The sequence below is a fragment of the Tiliqua scincoides genome, chromosome 5 (assembly GCF_035046505.1).
Source record: "Tiliqua scincoides isolate rTilSci1 chromosome 5, rTilSci1.hap2, whole genome shotgun sequence".
In the NCBI taxonomy this organism is placed as follows: Eukaryota; Metazoa; Chordata; class Lepidosauria; order Squamata; family Scincidae; genus Tiliqua; species Tiliqua scincoides.
Genome location: NC_089825.1, coordinates 88071537 through 88084030, shown reverse-complemented (window position 1 = coordinate 88084030; position 12494 = coordinate 88071537). Strand labels below are relative to the sequence as shown.

General features: G+C 44.4%; 1 protein-coding gene across 3 annotated transcripts in view; it reads right to left on the bottom strand.

Moving 5' to 3' along the window:
- SNX11 (sorting nexin 11) overlaps nucleotides 1-12494 on the bottom strand; it is a 65255-nt gene that overhangs the window by 37209 nt on the left and 15552 nt on the right. The window contains exon 8 of one of the 3 annotated variants that reach the window (XM_066628353.1): nucleotides 4355-4373. The exons of the other annotated variants lie outside the window; for them this stretch is intronic. Within the exon in view, the coding sequence (XP_066484450.1) occupies nucleotides 4370-4373 (4 nt within the window). The 3' untranslated portion in view covers nucleotides 4355-4369. Of the gene's footprint in view, nucleotides 1-4354; nucleotides 4374-12494 lie in introns of those variants that run through there. 3 annotated transcript variants of the gene reach the window in all.

The window sequence follows — 12494 nt, the reverse complement described above, 5'->3', positions numbered from 1 at the left end:
AGTAAGTCTTGTTTAATTTAATGGGCCTTACCTCTGAGTAGACGTACATAGGATTATGCTGTTAATTTCACTAAAAAATGTCAGGGGCCAAAAAAGTAAATCTATTGTTTCCTATACCTTTTGGTTCAGTTCTAGTCTGCGATACTTAGGTTTTAAGACCAGACAAATTCATGTTTTCAACTTTTTGTTAATTATTGCAGCCTTATACTTTGTTTAACACCCAGTATTTTGCTTCAAAAGCTGAATCCAATTGAAGAAGGCACCATTGCGGGCAATCCCTAGACAGAGCAGCTTTTCTATAATGAGAGTTGCTGGAGCTCAAACCTGCCTAATATTTTCACCTTCTGTCATGGGAGTCCTTTTCCTTAGGGTGAAGAATGGCAATGAAAATGTACTCAAAGGCACTGTGTTTCTTGATTGCTACCAGCTTGCTATTTTGTTGGTTGTTACATCATGTGTCCCAAGGCTGAGCAGTGACACTAAATCCAGATTTTGGGGAAACTATGGCTCAGAGTAAACCCTGTCCCTAACACCACATCTCGTGAGAGTGCATGCTGCTCGTATTTTGACTGGAAGATTGCCCTGCCAGCACCTGTCCAGAGTCTTCACCTTCTGAGACGATGGCTCTAACTATGTATGTGTTTTATTAAATTGCACCTCCAGGGTGCAGAATGGTGGAGCTGTGAGGCTTCAGGCCATCTGCCACATAGTAATGCCTGTCCATGGGAAACAGTTTCTCCTTTCCAAATTTCAGGTGTAAAGGTCATGAGAGCCACAAGATGGCACTAGCCATCTACTCACCTGGAGCATTAAAAATTCCCATTGGTAAGAAACCTGGAGATTTTCTCCTACTCCCCTGAGAGGACAAACGCATTTTCAGAAATAATGCTAAGAACACAATTTTGACAATCCATATTAACAAATCCAATGGATGAGCCACAATGACCAGAACTAAAGCTGCTACCCTGCACAGAATTATCCTGCTTAAAATAACTGGGAGTTTATTATTTACTTATACTGTATACTGCCTTCCCTCCAAGGACTTCAGAGAGGCATATGCTTATTTTTCCCTATTGTCCTCATAAGTGGTGGTTAAGCTAAGAGATGGTGGCTGGTTATCCAATGAGGTTCATGACTGAGTGAAGCAACCTTATGTTTGATTTTAAAATGGCACATGAAAGGAATGTTTGGGGTGAGTGGGAATCTCAAGCAAAACTTTGAATTTGTGTGGGGAAAATTTGCACTTTTCTTCCAAGGTACTGTTATTTCAACATTCCCCCATTATGGATACTGTTAGAGAGGAAGAAACATGGCTTTCTTAAACCATGTGGGAGCAATGTCCATATAGGAAAGGATTGAACCCAAGTTGTAAAGTTCCTGAATTTGATAAGTTAATATTTAACATTACCCTCAAAATTCACCAATGAATCATACAGTTTACGATTTTTAAATTATCCAGCATCAAATTTCAAAAGCCATAATTTGAAATTTTTTTAAAAAAAAATCAAATTCTGAAATTGTACGAAATTTCAACTGTTACCCTGCACATTCCTAATCTTGTCTGATCTTGGAAGCTAAGCAGGGTCAGGCCTGGTTAGTACTTAGATGGGAGACCGCTTGGGAATACCAGGTGCTGTAGGCTTATACCATAGTCTTTCGAGACTGAAGGTTGCCAACCATTTCTGTTTAATCATTCTTTTTTAAATTAGAACATCTAGAATTGATGTCATGCAAACATAAAAGACTTCTTGGGAACACTAATGAGAACGCTCTTTTAAGATGTGAGCTAGAAGCTTTTCACTTTAGTGCAGTCTATTAATAAAACAAATTTAAAATAACTTCTTAACAATGTCATGCCCCGTGGAAACAAAAGTTTTTGTTAGACTCCGATTTCTGATTGTTGGATGTGTGCTGAAAGAATTGGATCAAATTCATACTTGGCAAATTTGCTCGGTCATTTTTTTAAACAATATATACTAAGAAAGACAAAAGAAAGACTATATATCCATCTAGCTAGGAACTTGACTCCTATACAAAACTAATTGCATATTTTTTAGGGAGAGGGTGGAGACAGGATCCTGTTTGCAAAATGTAGGAATGGACACTTGACTAGAAGTCAAGATTCCCTTCCAGGCACTATTACAGTTGCTTAGGTCAGCGTTTTTCAACGTCTGTCCTCTGCCGTACCACTTCACATGGTCCACCTATTCAGAGTACCACTGGAAGTCACTGGTGATAATGTCATCGCCAGTTATTTCTGAGTTGCAAGGCCAGATGTGATGCACCAAACACCAGTAAGAGGCTCAGGGTCATGGAAGGGCTTTTTTTGAGCACAGAAAAGCATGCTTTGGAGCTTTAGAATGCTTTGCTAATATGGCACTTTTTAATTATGTTCATGTTTATTATTTTCAGTGCTTCCCTTGCTCATACGGAGTTTTGGGCAGTGACATGCACATCAGCCGACTCCAAGGCTGTATTGAACAAGTTGACCAGTGCCATTTTGTGATTCAGTCTTTTTACAGCATTTGAGCACTTTGTGTCTCAGTGTTGTAGTTTAGTAATTTTCATTGATAAATGATCATATAAGGGCACAGTCCTATCCAACTTTCCAGCACTGATGGAGCCACTGGCATACCTGTGAGGGGGAGGGTCAGCAGGTGCAAGCGCTCCTGGGTAGCATGGCTGGGGGCACCGCCCCCCCAACCATGTCATGTGGTTCCATTCCACTCCAAGAGCTGCCTGCCTCCTCTACTTTAAAAAAAAAAAAAAAGCAGAGGAGGTAGGCAGCCCCAGAGCTGTGCGCAAACACCTTGATAATACCAGAAGGAATTGCAGTGATGTCATCACGTCACTGCAATTGCTTCTGGTTGCGGGGGAGCATTTGGGTTGGCACAGAGGCCAGGACTGCCACCAGACACAACCATGCCAGTAGGGCATGTGCTGCATCCTGCAGTTTTGGGGCAGGCATGGAGGCCTCATCAAGGTAAAGGAACATTTGTTCCCTTACCTCAGGGCTGCATTGTGGCTGCATCAGTGCTGGAAAGTTGGATAAGATTGGGCCCTAAATATGTTTTAGGCTTTTATGTGCACTGGCAAGTAAAAACGATGCTATGATTCGCTGTAAGGCAATATTCACTTTACTGCAGTGGTCTGCAACCTGACCTTGTATTAGGTACAAATGTCTTCAGAGAGGCTAAAAGGGGAAAGGAACTCTCCATGGTGCTGAAGTACATGCGCAGATTTACCCACACTACCACCCATGGAATTATGTCCATTTCAACTCCCAGACTCTCAGGTTTTCACCATACAATATAATATCCTTAATGGAGAATCAAGTTATAATTATCACATTGAACATTGTGTGTGTGTGTGTGTGTGTGTGCCTGTGTGTACTCTAAATTGTTAATAGTCATGATGGTCCATTAGAAAAAAAAAATCGTTTTTCTTCCCCTCATTTTGCTTTGCCTGGCATCCACCCTGATGAAGACCTGCAGAACTCAAAAACCTGGCATTCACATTTTATGTCATCTTCGTTGGTATTACTAGTCAATAAATAATATATTACCAACTGTGGTATATGTATATTAAGTGGGGTGTGTGTGCGTGTAACTGAGAGTGAGAGAGAGAGAGCTGAAAATGTATGCAATAGCTGTCATGGCTGCACCAAGAATGGCTGGGCAGCTTACTCTCAGGAATTCTGTCTAACTGTCCAATCCTGTTAGGGCCTGGAATGAGTGCTCTGGTGGCACAAGGCCCTTAATGGCTGTTGCAAGAGGTGACAAGCTATCTGGCACAATCTAGTCCCTGTGACAAGCAGCCAGGTCCATGTGCCAGTGGACTGGGGAAGGGGACCAGTAAGTCCCTACTTGTATGCCAGATCCAGTAACTTTTAGATCATGTGGCATCTATTAGTCCTGTATGTCAGTCACAAGAAGTCCCAGCTGGAACTGACTCAGCATATTTAGTTCATGGAAGTCTTGCTGGATTCTACACGCTGCCATGCCATCTCCCAAAATTGATGGATCAGACAATGTGACATTGCAGATCTCCAAAGATCACTATCCCTACCTGCATACCAGATCCAATACCTTTTAAATCACATGGCACCTAACAATGGCAGTCATCTTGTTGGCACGTCCACCCATGAGGCCTCTACAAAGATGGTTCCTGTCAGTATTCAGTCCTCAAGTGCATTGCGAACACAAACTGCTGGTCCAAATCCTACATACCTGTAGCCATGGACTTTCCCAACCAATCTTTTTGATAGTGTGTTCTTCCATCCCAATATGTCATCCAGAACAATAGCCCTCATCCAGTGGATGTTGGGATGGAGGCTCAGTGCAGTTCCATTGAAAGCATTGGTGCTTGGTCACCTCAATAGAGGGGAAAGTTCATATCAAATATTGGACATTTTCAAAGTGCTAAATTCTTTTCTACCAACTTTGAAAGGATCATATATTGCAAATTCTAATGGACAATACAACAGCCATGTAGTACATAACAAGGTGGAAAGGCATTGGCAAACCTTTGTTCACAAGTTACAACACCAAAGTGTTAGGAATTCTGCAGCCATGCCAGACACAATTCTCACTCCATTGGAGGTAACTTTCTGGTCCCATGGGAAGGGATACTGTTTTATGCATTTCCCAACTTTTACCAAAGTCATCAAAAGCATATGCAAGCTCAACACCAACAGCATGCTGATAACACAGTAGTGACTGAGGCAAATCCATTTTGCATCTCTGCTCAGGAGGACAAGGGGTGAATGTCTTCTATCCTTGCTGAATCTGCTCCCTCAGAATTGAAGCCAAACACTCCCCATGTCCTTAAAACATTGATGGTGTGGAAGATCCAACCTTAGTTGGCATTAAGAACATAAGAACAGCCCCACTGGATCAGGCCATAGGCCCATCTAGTCCAGCTTCCTGTATCTCACAGCGGCCCACCAAATGCCCAGGGAGCACACCAGATAACAAGTGACCTGCATCCTGGTGCCCTCCCTTGCATCTGGCATTGTCATAGCCCATTTCTAAAATAAGGAGGTTGCACATACACATCATGGCTTGTAACCCATAGTGGATTTTTCCTCCAGAAACTTGTCCAATCTCCTTTTAAAGGCATGCAGGCCAGATGCCGTCACCACATCCTGCGGCAAGGAGTTCCTCAGACCAACCTCACATTGAGGAGGAGCTAAAGGAAATCCTGAATCTGCAAGACTAATTTGGCAAAGTGGAAGCAGTTTTGTCTCTACAAGGCATCTTACACCTTTCATCCAAGAGACGCTTCTATCCAGGACACTGTACAGTAAGGCATCCCTCTTAAGTCTACAAATTGGTCAAACTCTTCTCTGACCATTTACTTTGCTGCCATCTCTGCCTTCCAGAGCCAGCAATAAACACATCTGTTTTCTCACCCCCTTTAGTTATAAGACTTTTTCAATGGCTTAGCTTACCTGCATCCACCCATCGAACTCTCAAGTTCCATCATAGAATTCATCTTGGTCCTATTTCAAGTTTATGGGCAAGTCTTTCAAGTCTATAGCTCTGGTGGACTTACCTCTACTCACTTTCAAGATGATGTTTCTAATGGCTATTACTGTGGTACAGGAAGCTAGTGAACTGGGGGCCCAATCCTATCCAAATTTCCAGCACTGGGGCAGCCGCAATGCAACCCCGAGGTAAGGGAACAAATGTTCCTATACTTTGAGGAGGCCTCCAAGACTGCCTCCCCAACACAGGAAGCAGTGCATACCCTATAGATACAGCAGCATCGGCATTTAGAAAATTGGATAGGATTGGGCCCTGTGTGCTCTATATTCTGATCCATTCATTGGATTCCATCCAGACAAAGTGGACATTGTTTGCATTTGTGCAGACACCCAACCCACCTAACTGTCTCATTTGCAGGTCTGGCTCCAGCTGGTGGGTCTCTCTTCAGATACTACAATAAACTGAGGGAACAGGCATTCTCATTTTTTTAGGCACATGGTGTGCATGGGGTCCCACACCCCTTCAGTCAATGCACAGAAGGCTTAGCAAAGCTCTGAACACGTCCAAGGTCAGTTCTGCACAAGCTCTCATGTCTACACAGATTATCACTTGAAGAACATTAGTTAAAGGTAAACATCCTTGTCCTTTTGTAAGGTAGCTGGAAGTTTTCTCATGAAGACTTCTAGCTGTCTCACAGAGCTAGGACACCCAAGAATCAGATTTCTTCAGAAGGGAAGCCATAATTATGCCAGTTTAGGCTTATAGGGGAGAAATGTTTATTTCTGGTTTATTTTTCTGCATAGTTTACATCATGTCATTGTTAGTTTAGTAGTGCATTTCATGTATCTGATGAAGTAGAATGGTGACAAATGAAAGCTTTATGGAGCAAGTTCAGGATACAGGAGCAAGTTCACTAACCAATCAAGACTATTTCAGCATTCTTTCTAAACGAGAGATTCTGAGGACAGCTCCACATTTTGTATGGCAAGCACCATTCATTATTGATGTTACCGTAGTGGCTTATTATTATTTTTTTTTTACAGCAAATGCATAAAGTGTGGGCAACACACAACATTAACCCAACCCCCCCTCCCCCGTATAAACATGTTTTATTTCTTTAGTGCAGAATGTAGATGGTGCTTTGGAGTCCTTTTGGAAATGCCTGCTCAGTCTATGTAATTCATCTCCAGAAGATGACCCCTTGCTTTGTAGGGTTTTTGAGAGGTTAGGCAAATTCATCAAGGAGTGATTGTTATCCATGAGAACAGGAATGTGCAGAGGCGATATACATTTGATTACCATGTGCAGGGGCAAAAAAGAGGGAAGGTTTATTTTCTCCATACCCAAGTGCAAGCTTCCCTGAAGCACCCGCTGGCCACTATTGGATAAAGACTGCTGGGGTAAATGCTCCTTTGGTCTGACCTGTCAGAGCATTTATTTTGCCCAGGATAACATACATAAGAACATAAGAACAGCCCCACTGGATCAGGCCATAGGCCCATCTAGTCCAGCTTCCTGTATCTCACAGCAGCCCACCAAATGCCCCAAATAAAAACAGACATGATAAAAACAGACATGATAACAGGATAAAAAACAGGATAACAGGATAAAAAACAGGATAAAAACAGACATGATTCCATGGCAAGGGTGAATTTATCCTACGTAGGAAAGATTTGCATACAATTTCTGGAAACCAGACTTTGCTGCCACAAAGACCACTTGGGCATGGAGAGAGAGGCACCTGGCGGGGTTATTAGTAAACTTGGAGTTCATCCTTCTGCAGGGACCGGCTCATAATTACAGTCATTTTCTAGCTGTGCAATGAGTGTTTCATCAGGGCCTGCCTGACTCTGACACTCTCTCTCTCACTCTCACTCTCTCTTCAGCCCTCATCAGTCATTAGAAGGGCTCTTTAAAGAGACAGCAACTCCACCAGCAGCAGCCCTCTCCCTCTAAGTTTCTTTTTGAACAGCTGTTCTTTAATTGGGAAGACATATTTGAACCTCTCAGCTCACAGGAGTAGGGATCATTGCTTGCTATTCTCTACAACTGCTCTGTCCCACAGAGGAAAAGGAGAGAGTGCAATTCACTAGGAAGTTCTCCTGTGCAAGCCCCACTGGAGTAAATGAGAACAGGACACAAAACAAGCTGGTGGATTCTGTCCAAAGTGTGCAACACAGCAGAGATAACTTTCTGTACATACAAAAGTCAGTGCCCAGTCACACTTCTAACATTCTGTCACATTCTTGCATGACCCAAGAAACAGAATCCAGGGTTCTGACCTGCTTCTTAGTAGCTCCCATTATGTTCTGAGGGCTCAATAATGCATGGGGTTAGGATATGGCTGGAAGGCTCCATTCTTTGCCTCTGCTACCCATCAAGGACTGGTGCACTCAGTTCTACTTAGCATTTGTATAGTGCCTCAGACTGTTCAAAGTGCTTCATTTACACTACCTCCATAATCCTTGCAACAGCCCTATAGGGTAGGACAGGGGTCTCCCAACCCTGGCCTGGGGGCCAAATGCAGCCTGCAGTTAGCCAGCTTGCTGCCAGCCTCTGATCCGCTGAGAGCCTACAATCCACTTGACAGAACACAACCAGAGCTGTACTCTGGTCAAGTCCAGAGGGTGTTCTGAGGACCGGGGAGGCTGTGCACCTTCTAAAGGTCTAAAAATGTCACTTTCTGGTTTTCCAGAAAAATCGGACGTAACTTTTCGTGTCCTCTGAAAGCCTTAGAAGGCTTTCTGAGAGGTGGGGAGGCCTTCCCTGCTCTCAGAATATGCTCTGGATGTTTCCTGTGATGTGCTGGTTCTGATGTTCCCCTGTATATTTAAGACAGCTGCTTGGGAGGTGAGGAAATGGGGATCCATTTGAGTGTGTGCTTTATTTCTGAGGCATGTGTTGTTGCTTAGAGAAATCCTGGAAATTTGACTCCATTTATTCATTCATCTAAGTTCCATCGCTAATATATTTATTTAAATGTTACATTTAAAATTTATTTTTTTTCCAGCCCTCAACACCAAACCAGATATTTGATGGGGCCTTCTGGCTGAAAAGTTTGGAGACCCTTGGGGTTGGATGATACTATTATCCCAAATTTGGGGGGGGGGAGCTGAGAGTGGGTTGCCTAGGACCACCTAGGCAATGGTTGAGATGAGATTTGACTCTACTATACCTGTGAATAAACAATGCTCCCTCCATCCTCATACCTAAGCCAGAGTCTGGCATATTGAACCTGCCAGTCATTTTAGAAGCAGAGTCCTACAGCCAGGAGATCCTCTACTATATCCTGAAATATTTATGTTGATGTAGAATAGATCACAGCAGAACCAGATTAAGATTTTCAGCAGGGGATAGCTTCTCTTGTCATGGTCTGGTTTTGTGATGCAGAAATGGTGCCTCTGGACATGTGCAAAGCACATTCCCATGACTGCAACCATGACCACCAACTCCAAAGCATTTGCAGGCCAGAGTGTGCAACTTTCACCTAAGGTTCATACTTCTTTCGGGGATATTATTTTTGCTGAGCCTGACAGCCCTTCCTCCACATATACATGAGCAAACCACACACAGTCTAGCTACAAAGGAATGCACCCTGTATATGTTTAGTGGCAGACATCATTAGTTCATATGTTATAAGGCCAAACTCCATATTCCAAACAACTTCCATGTCTAAGTCCTACCCAACTAAAACTACACTTCAAAGCTGGCTGCAGCTCCCAGCACCTCTTGCTGCAGCAGCTTGGCTAGCAGAAACAGCAGCAGGGTCTTCTTTGATTGCTTTTTCAGAGGAGATTCCAAATTATAAGCCCCTGAACAGTCAGATTCACATGGTGTGGGACTGAATCTGGCACTGCAAGTCAGTTCCGGTGTTGAGTTCTGGCTCCGACTGAGTCTGGTGCTTTCTCCCCCCACCCCATGTTCAGTTTTGGCAGGAAGTGGCATGTGGAGAATAGGAACGCATGATTCGTGCCCAGGCCTTGATGAAAGCATCTCTCTCTCTCTCCCCCACGTCTCAGATGGCTGCCCACATCTCGATCCACAGCTGCCACCCTGCAACCCTGAGCTTAATGAGCCTGCAGTAGGCACAGCTCTCAAACCCCCCCCCCTTCATTTTCTTCCCTTTCCCCTAATCACCACCCTGAAATTCCAGGCTGCTGGCAGGAATAGCAAAAATTACTTTCTCTGTTGAAAAAGGGGGGGGGGGGTAGGCGCCTGCCAAGTGAAACTCAGAGCAGAGCAGAAGGCAGGGTGACTTGGGGAGCCTTAATGAAGCTCTGCCAGAAATCCAGCCAGCAGCAGGAAAGAAAGGGGGGGAAGGAACAGAAACAAACTGAAGTAGATGTTGAAACTCTGTGCCTTGACCCTGGTTAACACAAGGATATGTATGATGGGTATGAGATTAGCTGCTTGCTCATCATGAGAGCTGGACAGGAATTTTTTTCTGTCATCCAAATTGGCCATGGATGGGCAGTTTTTTCACCTACCCCAGCCTGGGGAGGGAGGGACTATGTGTTCAGTAGGTTTCATGTTTTAAAAATTGGTCAGTTGTGTTTAATAAGGTAAGCCAAGTTAAACCCAAGTGCAGTTTGGTGTTTTCATTGGGGGGGGGGGGGTGTGTGTGCAAGGGTAAATAGAATGCCAGATGCAGGGGAGTGGCAGCAAGATAGAAGTGTCTTTTGTCCTTCCTGGGGCATTTGGTGGGCCGCTAAGCTGGACTAGATGAACCCTGCACCTGAGCCAGCAGAATTCTTTATATTCTTAAACACTCTTAAGCCCCCTCCCCATCTGCCAGCAAAGCAAATAATCAAACATCAAGTAGTGACCCTACTAGAAGGCAAGGCAGCCCTGTCAGTGACAGATTTGGGAGCACATATGAATTTACAAAGCCGCCTTATACAAAGTCAGAGTCTTAATCCATCTAGCCAGTCTCTTCAATACTGATTGGCAGCAACTCTCTAGGGCAGTGATTTTCAACCTTTTTCATCTCATGCCACACCGACGAGGCACTAAAATTGTCAAGGTATATCATCAGTTTTTGGATAATTGACAAGGCACATCATGCTGCAGGTGGGAGGGGCTCACACACCTCAATGGCCCACCTGTGGGCCATTCACAGCACACCAATGGGCCATAGAGGCACACCAGTTGAAAATATCTGTCCTGTGGTTTCAGTCAGGAGTCTTTCCTAGCCCTACCTGGCACTGCCAGAGACTGAATGTAGGACACGTAAAATTAGTATTTTACCACGCACCAGCGGCCTCCCCTTATGCACCTTAAGGGTGGAAGAATGGAAGAGAATTAGATCTGGTCTGTGGCATACATAATACCCCCACAATTCTCTTTTGTAAGTTCCATTGAAATGGAAGTGTAGCTTTGAGCAGGTGGAGACTCCATTTCTGGCATCCCAGAAAGAGAATAGCCAACTACTGTAGATCTGGGGAAAGCTTCCCAGTGCAAGCAGGGCCAGCTCATCCACAAGGTCCACTGAACAGCAGCAAACTGGTGGTAGGGGGCCCTGTCTGTCTGCTCTTTTGCTCCCACTGCTCCTCATCATCATCCCACTGCCTGGACTGGAAAAAGAAGACAGGGACAAAGCAGAAGAGGAAATGTGGAGGGGAGGAGAATGCTGAGCTGAAGCAGTGGGAAGTAGGAGAAGCAGAGGCTGGTCCATCATTAGATAAGGGGAGGCAGCACTTTGCATGTCACCTCAGGCATCAGGAGGTGTTGCCCTGTATGAAAGGATGTAGCTTCCAGACTAAATGTGCAATGTAAGCAATTAGGGTCGGAGTTATTCAACAGGACCTTTTTTAAAAAAAAAAAAATCCAGTGCTGAAGCCACCAGTTCATTATTAAGAAAAGGAAATGCCCGACAAATTTATTCTTCATAGGGTGCCTTCTAAGTAGATCTCTCTGCAGGAGGGAGCCCAAATCTAAAAATAAAGTCTGCCATTGTTAATACTTTTATGGTGCTCCTACAGAGACTCATTTCATTTAACTCGTGTAGTCCTATGCATTTCCTTCTGTGTGATTGCTATGGAAAAAGGGCACTAGGGCTTATAACTGAAGGTCCTCAAGCCTGGAATCTTTTCCCTCTAATGCCTTTTGTACTGAGGCTAGCAGCACCCATTATAGCCTGAAAGCAGCTTGCGTATGCTCAGAGACATTATTCGTTGGCATAGTCCAGGGCTGTGCTATACTGTTGAAAACGTGCTTGGAGGCTCAGCATTGCTGACTCTCAGCTCAAGGCCTTGTTTTAATCCTTCCTTGGCAAGAGTGGCAAGTGCTGGGGTTCATAGCTGTGTGGAGACCACATTCCCAGGACTGTAGGAACCACCTGCAGTTTCTCAGTGAGGTAAGAGAAGATAAGACAAGCTTTGCACATAGATGGTACAGAACCCCTGGCACCACCAGGAATAGCCAGGAAAGGCCCAACTGAAATCTTACAGACCTGCTGTTGCCCCTCAGTAGAGACAATACAAGACAGGGCAGTACTCTGGGTCATTGCCACAGTTAGACCACAGCTGTGGAAGAAAAGGCCTGATCAGCGCTCATCAATCCACCTGCAGCAGGGTCCAGGCAGACTTTTGGAAGCTCTCCAGCAGGCTGTAGTAACATGTGCTCTCTTGCCTCCCCTCAACATTAAGCTATTCACATAAACCCATCCCATGAATTTGCCTAATCCTGTTTTATAGGAACCTCCTCCTCACACTGATGCTGTAGGAGCCATTGCTTAAAGGGGGGGGCACCAAAGCATTCTATTATGCAGAATGAATTGATACAACATCAAACTGGAAGTGCAGGATTGCATGTGTGGATGCTTCCCCCTGCCCCCAAAATATACATGTAGAAAGTTAGCACAGCCAGAAGAATTGGTCAAGGCCAGCCTTCTTGCTCCCCTGTGAGCTTTCTATATATGTGGCCTTCTACACGGGGTAAGCAATTCACCCAAGAATAATAGTATGGTACAATCCATTCTGCCATCTCAGAACTCCATCTGAATTA